General features: G+C 36.6%; 1 protein-coding gene across 1 annotated transcript in view; it reads left to right on the forward strand.

Annotated features, from left to right (window-relative positions):
• Positions 1 to 12327, forward strand: part of FMN2 (formin 2) — a 161034-nt gene that overhangs the window by 125456 nt on the left and 23251 nt on the right. Inside the window, exon 15 of the mRNA XM_055714844.1 lies at positions 2036 to 2087. Coding sequence (XP_055570819.1) covers positions 2036 to 2087 — 52 coding nt within the window. The remainder of the gene's footprint in view (positions 1 to 2035; positions 2088 to 12327) is intronic.

Genomic DNA, 12327 nt, shown 5'->3' on the forward strand with positions numbered 1-12327 from the left:
CCAAATTACATTTTTCAGTATACAATTATTTATTTTAAAAGTTGTTTCTGCAGATACTTAGTGAAAGTGTTAATGCAGGATGAGATATGGGATCTCCCTTCATCCAGTTTCTTCTCTCTTGCACCATATGGTTTTACAAGTCATACCTTGACTCTCAGGATTGAAGTATGAAGAGAAAAAAAGTTCTTAATGAGATTCTGTCAAAGCTGCCAGGTTTCACCTGGTTTCATATCCAAAGCAAGGCAAGGCTTTCAAGAAAAACTCTAAGTCAGCCCAGATTCACTCAACACTGGGCCCAAGTTCACTCAAAAGAGTTGTGAGCCCTCACAAACCTTTTGAAGAATCTGGGCCGAGTTTCAAGTCGGTATTGAAATCTGTAATCAGGCAGGATTCACGTGCTCTTAAATTTCCTTGAGAACATTTACCCAGCTCTCCCTCAAGTTTTCTGTGGTTTGCTGGTGGGGTTTTTTTTTTTTTTTTCACTTTCAGCGAAACAATGATTGAGCCTGAGTCTTCAAATAACAATTGCTAAATATAATGTTTGCTGCTACAAGCATCCAGGCACTGCTCATCCTCCTCAGCAGACTATATTGCTACTAATAAAAAGCATTTGCAGCATCAGACAGCTCTGACCCTTGTTCTGACTGGGAAAAAAGAAAGTCCATCTGTGTATCTTTGCTACAGATTTCATATATCTGTTCTAGTGTTAGTGTATTTTTGTAAAGTGTTGTTGATTAAAACATTGTAACAGAAAAATAGTGGTTATCTTTGCTCCCAGATATTCCCATTGCCTTTCTCGATTTTGACAAATCTAAAATGAGGATTTCCTTTATCACAGGCAATGTATCTGCAATGTATCAAAGTGATTTTAATGAGTTATTATTTTAGAGCTATGTACAGAAAGTGGAATGACAAATAGCTTAAAGCTTTATTTTTTGTTTTTAGATTTCTATGTGAATTCTGTACCATTGACGTTTATTTCCAGGACAGTTCAGAGCCTTCTTGTATCCCCAAACCCATTGACTCTTGGGAAGCCTAAAATTCTCCTTGCAAATTAGCAGGCTGCATTAGTCCGGCTGACTGAAAAGAAGAAACAACTTCCAAACTAAAAGGCTTTTGGTTAAAGCAGAGATCTTAAATGGGACTTGAGTTGTGCTACCTGAATGATTATAGAAGTACAAATCTCACCTAAGCACACATGCACAGAGCAGTTTGTGCTATCGCTTTGCACATCGGTGATGCCTAAATTACTACGCATGTTCCTGTAGATTCTGTGGATCAGAATACCCAAGTTAAGTGAAATGGGTACAAAATAAAATGCAAGACAACACATGGAAAATAGATCACACCAATGTGTGGCAATGGCAGTTTCATATTTTTAATTTCTGTCACATGATCACCAAATTACAATTTCCTTCTTATAAAAACATTCATGTTTTCAAGAGGTCTGCTATGCCTCTAGCACTTCACTAACTGATGTGAGCAGAGGGAGGTGGTGTGTGCAGGGAAAGATAAGAGAGCTAATAATATTTGTAACTATCAAGGAAAATTTAGAAAAGCTCTAAGACTGAATCCTTCCTGCTTTTCACTCAGCTTTTCCTCCTTCTGGTGTGTGTGTGTATATATATATATACATATATACCTGTTCCTATAGCTTTTCACTTTTCAGATTCATTCTTTAAGATCTGGTTTTAAGTCACTTTCATGACTTGTTGGTTGTTTATAGTACTGCAAGATTTTTTTATTTTTTTTTAATTTTCAAAACTTGCTTCAAGTTTGCAGGCTTTTTTTTCGTGGTTGTGGGTTTTGCTGTTTCTTTTTTTTTTTTTAAATAAGGGTATCAAAATTCATGTGGGTTTGTTCGTGTGTGGGTTTTTTGGTTTTGTTTTTTTGTTTTTTCTTTCAGAATTTAGGTACGAGTATATCTCCAGGTGGTTTCTATTCATTTTATACAACATACTTATGATGCACATTAATCTGAAACAATTTTATCTTTCACCTTGTAGCTAATAATTTTTTGATTGTATTTCTACAGCTAAAATAGACCAAGAAAATGAAGAGAAGTCACTGACAGAAGCACATAAAAGGTAAGAAAGAACAATTGCAGTAAAACCTGTCTTTGAAAAACGTGTTTTGGTACAAGTTGCTGTATTGGTAGCCAGCATTATTGCATTGTTGAATAGTGAAAGAAATGCACTTTGGAAACTAAGTAATATTTTTTAATTGTAAATTTTAATTTGACAATTAGGGGAAAAAATTGAAGGAAGATAGACACACAACCTTCCTTTAGAGAAATATTGCATATGACTCTTGTCTTTCAGAAAATGCATATACCTTATAGAAAAATAAATTCAGAATACACCATTTGGACTGAGAGAGAACTGTTCATGCCACACCAGAATCATAGTGATTTGACAGGCACGTAACATTCCCCAAACATTCCACTCATTAGGTACCACTTCCTGTGCTTATAAAATATCTGCTTTAAAATAAAGAACGGAAATCCAGTTTTTAATATACTAATGATATGTATAATTAAATGTGAGTTCCTCTGTAGAACTGCTAATAGATCTTCAAATAATTTTTTTGTGGCAAAAAGCAAAATACCTCATTAAATTTCATTACAGATGTGTGCAGTTGACAGAGTTTTCAAAATTGGGAACTTCACTGCATTGCACAACTTGTGGTTTCTTTTGATTTTTTGGCAGTGTTCTCCAGAAGCAGTGGTTAAATGGGACAGATTTTTATCTGTCCCAGCAAAAGACCAAACTATGACACACACCATTTATAGTCCAGATTTAGGGAAACTGACAGTCTGTGTTTGTTTTCCTTTCACTACAAATAGCATCTTCTTTTTGTACTTGCTATAACCGCCACCAAATATACGTTAATGAAGAATATTCATTATTTATAGCTAGAGCTGGGAAGTCTCACAACAGGTTTCCACTAAAATATACCACTGTAAAAAGTTCTAGTTTTTACTATGGTTTATTAGCCATTCTATGACCCTGCTGACCAAATTTGCTACCTGCTGTAATGCTGCCATGCAGTTAAGATCTTCCCTGGTACAGCACCATACCTTGGGTCATGTACTAAAGATAGTACCTGAAAAGGAAGCCAAGGGAAGAGTAAATGTTCCTCTGCCACAAGAAGCTCCCCTCTTACTTGTGAGGAGGTCATAGGTCCTTAAGTAGCACATCAGTGATGTGGGATCATGATGGAAAAACTGGAACAAAGGGAGTATTGCTTTGGCTTAGTATCATACCTCTTGCTTAAGCGTATGAAAGGCATTCCTGACATTTCTTAATTTTGTTTAACTGCTGAGTTACATAATTCTTATCCTTAAAAATCTCCTTCACAATAAAACTTTGAGAGAAGAAACTGCTGTTAGAAGAAATTCTTGTGATCTCTCTCTGCTCTTTTAAGGAAACTGTTTCTCCTGTAGAAAATAGATTAGATTACATGTCCAAAGCTGACAGATATCTAAGGACAAGGGGAATCTTCAAGCTGTTCAGAAATCTTGTGACTTTTCACTGTCTAATTCACTCTCCATTCTTATTTATTCCCCTAACTGCATTGGAACTATCATATCAAAAACTTCCTATTGGTGTAACTAGCATCCACAATACAGGGGAAGAAAGCAAAACTGCACCCTGGTTTCTCATTCAGCTTGGTCTGTTCCATCTGACTTGTCCTAATTCTTTTTTTCTCCCTCTATGTTGAGTGTAGCAGCTACTCTTACATAGTTTGTCAAAGCAGAAATTTCAGGTTCATTGTTCCTCTTTACTATAAATATCTAGCAAGGATAACTTCACATGCAAAACCTTTCGTGGAACACATGAGGAATTACACTAGGACAACATTAGGGCAAAGTTATTTTTTACTGTTATCTAGGCTACATTTCTCTTTCATTCTTCCTTCCATTGTCGCACTGAAATTCCTCATCAGATTAGAGGTATTTGTTGAAACATTGAAGACAGCTTCATAGTATAGTTTTAGTATTATGTGTATTTGTTTCTCTAAGATCTTTAATTGGGCTCAGAAATAAAATGCTTGAAATCTTTTTTGTCCAGGGGTGGGTGAAAAAGAAGATGAGAACTTAAAAAGCTAAATAGAAGATTAGTTACATTTGGTTAATCATAGGTAGAACAGTGATGCGCAGGATGACTAGGCAAGCAAGTACTGCAAGGAAAAGTGATGGATTAGATGGAGCAAAATTAATGTGATTAATGTGCTTGGATTTTCTTTTTTGAAGTGGGTAACTTCAGCCCGTGTGTAAGTTCAGGTCTACCCATGATAACATTTCTTTAGCTTTCAGTAAAAACTACAATTTTTCTTTCTTTTCTTCTCTTTTTTTTTTTTTTTTGTTATTTTGGGCACAAAATATTAAAGCTGATATCTCCATAAAATAGAAAAGTCTAAAAGAACAGACTCTTGCAGCAATAACAACAAAAATGTTTCTAAAATGAATAATGATTTGGGGAAAATGCAGCAATGTGTATTTTAGAAAAGCTCAGTTGTGCAATAGATGAGCTGAAATGGAAAGTTAATCTTCCACACAAAATAAAGACAAAGAAAATGGAATGTCTGCTCCAGGGACTCCATACAGTGTATAGCTGTTCATTTGTCACAAGTGAGAAAATGTTTAATCGCTTTTGAAATGATGTATTCTCTCTTTATTTATCGTGTTTAGTGACTTTAAAAGTGTCAGTATGTAAAGTGTTTATCCAAGGAATGGATTTCTGGCACACGGATAAAATGAAAAGTGAAATGTTTAGCTCGCAATAGGCATATGTTCCAAGATCTCTCTAAGTATCCTGAGATGAGAAGAAAGCACACAGGTCTGTGTTTATCTAGCTTACGCAGGCAGACAAGGAAGGCTCCAGCCTGGTATTAACACTGAAGTGACATGGAATGTCTTCACCAAACCCCAAACAATTACATCATTCCCTTAAGAATATTGATAAAGTGTAATAAAAAAGAACCTGGCACTTTCCAATTAGATCCTCATTGCTAAATGCTTGAGAAACTGTGAAATACTTGACAAGTTAAAATAAAAACCACTGGTTTGGGGGGATGGGAAAGAAATAAAACAGGAGGAGGAGAGGAGGAGGGAAAGAGATGCTGCTATATTTTAGGAGCTCACAATTGGGCACTTTTTATTATTATTTTAGATTATGCCCTCTGTCCCAAGACACATAGCTATATGCTCAACTCATACAGCTATATATAACATTTAAACAAAATTTAACATCTTTGAAAGTTGGGAGATACAGCACACTTTGCACCAAGCATCAAATGCATTGTTTTCTGCACTTTCATTTATTTAGGTCTAAATATCTCTGCCTTTTAAGACGTGATTTGCTTTAAGCTGTGAGAAAAAATGAGAAGCACTATTGTTTTCAGGGATACTTACAACAATTTTAAAATGAGACAGGGTTCAATCACAGCAAGCAGGAACCAAGATGACATCAAAGTTATTGTCAAATGTTACATGATAGCTGATGACTTGTTTTCTGTGCTGGGGTAAAAGGCAATAGCAACAGCAGCAATATAATCTTGCTGGTTATAATCAGAAATAAGCTAGTTACTCCTCTTCTTGCACTTCATTCTTTAAAAACAACAGCTAAACAACCTGACTAGAATTACCAGAAACAACATTTAGGGAAGCTGAAGGTCCTAATTCTCTGCCTTGCTACCTCTATGTGCCTGAGTGTGAGGGAATAGCATGTAGCTTTATTACTTTCTTATATTACCTTACCCAGGACTGGCTTCTGATCTTGAAAGGTTTCTAGATTAGGGTCTTTTTATGAAGAAAATCAATCCAGACTGTAACACTCATCTCTCTTCCACTGAAATAGTTGAGATTTTCTTTTTCTTCCCCTCTATCCACAATGATTTGTCTCTTCTTGGACTAGCATCTTGAGAATCATTCACAAACTGAACTGGAGACAGTTGGTTTAGACCTGAGACACAGATGATCTTCATTTCTTCCTGCTCTCTCTCAGTCAAACAATGAAGCATCACATTCTGAATTCAGTGCAGTAAACTGAGCCATTTTCAGTGCTGTGTTTATTCATACTGAATTCATGGAAGAGGCAATGTGTACTGAGAACCTCTTAAGAACACTACAGATCCTTTTATTTCTAATATTTCAGATAGTATAACCCTGCTTGAAGTGATAACGTAGGTCAGTAAGACAACAGCCCTGTATAATGGTGGCTTGATTTGGGGTGAAACTGTTCACCTGTTTTTCCTTCCGTGATGCCTAGCGAGGGCTGGATAGACTGAAACGTTGCTCACTATCATGGCTTGTGTACATCACTGATTTTAACAAATCTGAGAATTTAATCTGTTCTTTAGTAAATCTTAATGCATTAAGAGAATATGACTTCTTTTAAAACAGATATAGACAGGACTTTCTGCATTCTGACCTACGTATTAACTAGGGAATGTAAGATGTGTGTGGCTGGGTATGGAAAGGTCATCTTCCTGTGTCAGGCTATTTTTATTTGGTTTGTTTTATAATTTGCTCTCATTACTTGCACATTCCAGTGATTTTTAGGCTTTTAAGTGCTTCCTGAATGCAGCCTCCCAGGCACCTTTTGTGTTTTCAGGACTTTTAATAATCCATTTAGCAGTGTGGTGTTGCTTTCTTTGCTGTAGCAACAAATGACATAAATTTTGAAGAGAAATGTTTACCTTTAAACTCCCTGCAAAAAAAGTACTCCTGACACAACAATCTTCCCAGACTTCCATTGGCTTCACTGAACACAAGACTTAGGAACAAAGCTTTACACCTGCTTATGAGCTGACAAGTTGATGACACTTAGAGGAATAGCAGACAGTACGGTACAATGGCACTGCTGAAAAGCAACACCTAGAAACGTAGCACCTAAGTCTGGTAATCCTTTAAAAGAGTAAATGTTCCTCCCACCTCACTACCCTCTACACAATGGTTTTGATTGTTTCCAAAAGTGAACTGTAAAGTTAAAGTGAAAATTGAGTTAATGATTGAAATAAAGTGGTGAAAAGCCCAGAATGGAGAGAGGTATGTAGTTAAAAAAAACCACAAAAACACACACAAAAAAAGAAAAACCACAAAACCAGCACAACGCTTTTAACTGAAAGGCAAGACCCTACTGTTGGACCCCATTTTCACTGCTCTTTGGCCATTCATCCTTTGTTGGTTCCTTTACTGTTAGGTCTATTTTTCTTGCTGTGTGGCTCCCGGCATGCAGACTCAAATTCCTCACGGTAATACATTTCAGACTGTAGGTATACATTAGTTGGATCAGCAAAAAGTAAATACTTGGTGAGCAAAGGAAATGTGTATAGAAGAAGCTTACAGACTGTTAAACAGATCAGATCATTCTAGTTTAGGATCCTGTCTCTGACAAAATATCAGGGGCTGTAAATATGCAGTAATGGAAACTTTGCGGGCAGTTTAGTTATGTCAGAAAGTCTCTTCTGAAATACGGGTAATTGATCTTTCCCTGAAAGATGAAGTCTTTGCCCTTTTCTGAAAATATTTGCCAAATGACTGCAAGTTCTTAACCATTTGCATGATTGATTTTTGCCTGTAAGAGCATTATAGTTTCTTTTAAAGATGCCAAGCTGCTTGCTTAAAAAAATGGTTTTATCTTATTGGGTTGAAATTAGTTGGCATTTAATGATTCAGCGCTAGTGTGAACAAATAGTAATATAACTTTCAACAGACTGGGTTACAATTCAGAGAACTAATATTCTGCAATGTAAACTCATCTTTATGTAACTTATTCTACAGTTTGTGTAGAGGACCTATTCTTAGATTGTACCATAAAAGAGAAATTATATTAATTTAAGGTACAAATACAGGTACATAGCTATGTGGCATTGATAACCATACAGCTAAGTAACACCCAGGTAACAATACAGTTATTTTAACTGGGGTCTGATCATACCCAAAACTAATGCTATAGCCTTAAATACAGGATTAAAAATCACTAAGAGAAAAATCATGTAGCTAATAAAATTAATTAAAAAGAACCAGAAATTAAAATATTTAAATGTGGCAGTATGCTTTGACCTCCAGTTTATGTCTACCAGGTGGTTTCACTGAGTAGTCCTCAAAAATTCAAGATATTCCTTTTGCGCTGCTACAGCCGAAGAAAATGCTTGTGTGCGTGTGTGTGTGTGTGTGATTTGGTCCAGTGCCTCTTCATTGTGCATCAGCTTCTGGTCATGTTCAGTAGGTTTTTTCTTTCATGTTTTCATCTTTCATCATCTACCTGAGCTGATAAGTCAGATTACACTGTGAAGGCCTTAGGAAGTAGTGCTCACACTTGCAGTACCTGTGACTTAAATGTGGATAACACTCTGCTTTTACTCTCTTACATTGTTTTGCCACTACCGGTGTTGCTTTCGTCCTTGCTGTATTTTAAGATTTACTTTACGGATTATTATGGTACATTGCTGTTGTCATGTACGTGCAAATAGGAAAGCAGAACGTCAGGGATGTGGTTTCACTGGGTCACAATTTGCATTAACTCATATGGGAACTATCCAGTAATAACTTGTACAATAGGGGTTGTTCCTTCCACAGCACTTGACAGCTGAGGGGGAAGGCTGGCATCAGCCCCTCCACAGTACAGGGCTTGCCTCAGCCTACTGCTGAAACCCCACTGTGCTTCTTGTATCTGGAGATGAAGTGACCAGGAAAAAAAAAATAATATTGTTGCCTCTTTATTCTTCCTCAGCCTTTTTGCCTTGTTGCTTGTCTTTGTTAACAATGTAGATTCAGAAACGGCTTTAGTGAGCCAGATCTCTTCCACACTGTGTCTTAAACGAACACTTCTTACAGGATACCTTGCACCCGCTGCTTTTCTCAACTGCTGCCTGATGGTTCTACCTTAATCAGTCTGTTGAGAGGGAAAAGTTCCTTCTCTGCTCCAGAGGAAACAACTAGGACAATGGTCACCCCAGACCAGAACCACCATGAAACCTTTGTGTAATCCTTTGGAGGGATGGGGACAGCTCCTCCAGACATGAGAAAGTATCCTAGGCCAAAGGAGTATAATTTATTTAGCTTTGCTTGGATGTGTCAGTATCGCTGATTCACATATCCAGAGCGATATGGTTATTTATTACAATCTTTCCATCAATTCCAACGGCTGCCACCTTTGCATTTAAACTTGATCCTTAAAGAAAACGCTACCCATTTTTCTCTGCTAATCTAAACAAAGATAATGTCACTGATGTGAGGAGAATGTATTGGGATAAGTCAGGAGTTTAATCATAAATGTCTAACATTTGAAAAATGCATGTAAAGACCTTTTCCATCTGACACTTCATCAACTCAGTTTTTGAAGTCTTTCAATTTACTTTCACGGGATTCTGTTGTAATTGACTCTAAGAATATGAAAGCCCCCGTGAACATTTTTCTCCTCCAAAGGCTGGATTTCTTCCACTCATAGTTGTGCTGGCTTTTGATGATATTAGGGAATCTCATGTTCATGAATGTGGAGAGAGCTCCTGTACACTGAATGATGGAAGAATGCTCTTCAGAGCAACCCCAAAGGGGTAAGATGAAACTGCATCACAAAACATTTAAAATGTTAGGGGTTTCTATAATACCCAATTATTTTAGAACATTTTTACTCTATAATTTTCAAAGAATAGAAACTGAAACCTAAGTTTGACTTGACAGCAAAAATAGAAGCAGCACGTGACAATACTCCCAGTCAGACCTGTTGATTCATTTACTGGTTATTTTTGGAGTATACTTTTGTAAATGCACCTGTATAAAAATTAATCTATACTGAATAACGTTCTTAGAGCGTGGGTTAATATTATATGTACATGAAATCCGGTAAGGCATCTGTGTGGTTTCTGTCTAGATACCCAAATAATTCCCTCTGGGTTTAAAGCAAATTACTTCTTATTTTGTTTGATAACTCTGACCTTGACCCTGCATGGATTGCAGCTATAAAAGTGAGTCATACCACGGGAGCAGGCAGATTACAAGGCTGAGACTGACATCAATAAACTGAAGAAACAGTAAAACTTTTAACAATACTTAGTACACAACAGTTACGCTACCTCCATATGTAATTATAACTCCTTACTTTTGTAATAATTGCCCAGAAAGCCTTCATTGCACTAGATAGTGAATACGAGGTATGTTAATAGAAAGATCTGGAGACAAGTTGGCTTTATCATGGGTCATTTTTCTATTTCTTACAGCACTGAGGCTAGCAGCTTGTGTGTCAGATCACTGCTATTGAAATTCATTCCACCTCTGTATTTTGTGTCAGCTGCCACCTCTTATTTCCTATTTCTTCAAGTTCAACTGGCCAAGGGCTATTTAACATTTGAAGCTCCTATGTTAGTCTTTTTAAGAGTGAAAAACAGTTTTCTCTTAGATGTGTTGCATGACATTGCTTTACGCACGCTCATTTTTTATTTGCCCAGTTTAGCACAGAGCTGTCCATGTGCCTACGTAACAGCTAGCTGGCATGCACGGGCGTGATACCCACACTAACACAAAATTAAAAGCATTAAACTCTGAGAAAGAGAACCTACGTGTTCATGCAAAGTATGCAGATTACGGTAGATTGCAGCTAACACCAACACATCTAGGGAACTGTAAATACCTCAGGCCAAGTTTTTGAGAGAAAGTTTGAACCTGTTTAAAACTGTCATTTTAAAATGACAGAAGAAAGCACATGCAAATTAAAAATGCATTAGAAAGGTCTTGCTAAATGTTTGCTTTTTTTTTTTTCCTGAGTGTCCTGTAAGAATACAATGGTCAGAGACAAAAAAACCCACAAGGTCAGCTCTGTGGGTTTTTTTGTTTTATTTTTTTTTATATTATGTTTTTAATGTATTATCTCAATTCATATTTTAATCTGAAATGTATTCACAGAGACATAACTTTAAATATGTGTAACAGAATTTGGGTTCACATAAACTCCAATTATCGGGTGAGCTGTGGCTGAGGAATACATTGTACCCGATATGTGATGGTAGCAAAAATACCTCTAACCTACATTTCCTGACCTTTTATTTTCAAAGGGCTGGAGCCTGACTGTGCAGAATGGCTTTTCAAACACTATTTTTTTGTCATCAGATAAGTTCTATCTGCTAAGATAGTTCCATCCTGCTTGTGACGTAATTTAACACCTAATCCTATGCCACCTCAGATGAAAAACGGTATTGTTATGTCAGCAGAGCATTTGCTTACATCAGATGAAAAAAAAAAAATAAATAAAATCCCAAACCATAAGCAAACATATAAAGGGACCAGGATGTCACCTAATGTTTTAGAGAAGAGTGAGAATTAAAATAGGAAGAATAATAGTAATAATAATAATAATACCAAACAAACACCCCCCCCCCCCCCCCAAAAAAAAAAACCCACAACCACAAACAAGCAAAGGAGAATCTTGAAGAATACTTTTCAGATGTAGTGTTAACTACAATCCCTGATAACCACATGTTTCCAGAAGATATAAACAAGAAGTGATTTGGCAAATTTCTTCGTCGTGCCCAGCTAACATACCTTCATTTCAGGTTCTGAAAATCTCAAATTCACCTTCCAACAAAACTATAATTTAAATCAGTTATGGCCATATTATTTTGCTACTTTGCTAACCCTGTTATGAGGGACTTTGTTCCTGAAAGAGGACTAAAGCAAAACCCACCCATTGAATTAGGTAAATATAAGGGCCTGGAATAACAGTTTGAATTGAGGTTGAGGCGACAATCTAATACGTGAAGGTTTTATTCATTGCTAACTCCACGAGTTCATCAGTCCTCTAAGAATTTTAGTTTTTCTGAAATATTTAAGTGCAAGGTTATATTCATAATACCTACTGAATTTAACAATCTGTACCATAGTATATGCTCTGGTTCATTTACTGGGCCTGCTGCCTTCAGTATGTGGCATAAAGTATAAAATATGTAAATTGTGCATTTGCATTACTAATAGATGCGTACAACTAATTGTATTGATCATTGTTGATGAACATTGAAGCTGTCAAGTATTCCTGGTATGGTGGGGTGGGGATCAAAACTCTCAGGCACAAGGCAGACCAGCCTGTCAAAACCCAATTTACTGTTCTTCGCGTTGGATGCTTTTTGGTGGGCTTTTGCTGGAGGGAAAAAACCAGTACCTCAAAGGTAGAGGGATTTTTTTGTTGTTGAAGCTGTTGATTTTCATCTAGTTGGAGCAATAAAACACTTTTCTGCTAAATATGAATTTATAGGAGACAAGGGACTAGAGACGAGGGAGATGACTTAGGATTCAAAACATTGCAAATGTTTGGCAGGTTTTTTTTAGAGGAA

The sequence above is a fragment of the Falco cherrug genome, chromosome 6 (assembly GCF_023634085.1).
Source record: "Falco cherrug isolate bFalChe1 chromosome 6, bFalChe1.pri, whole genome shotgun sequence".
In the NCBI taxonomy this organism is placed as follows: Eukaryota; Metazoa; Chordata; class Aves; order Falconiformes; family Falconidae; genus Falco; species Falco cherrug.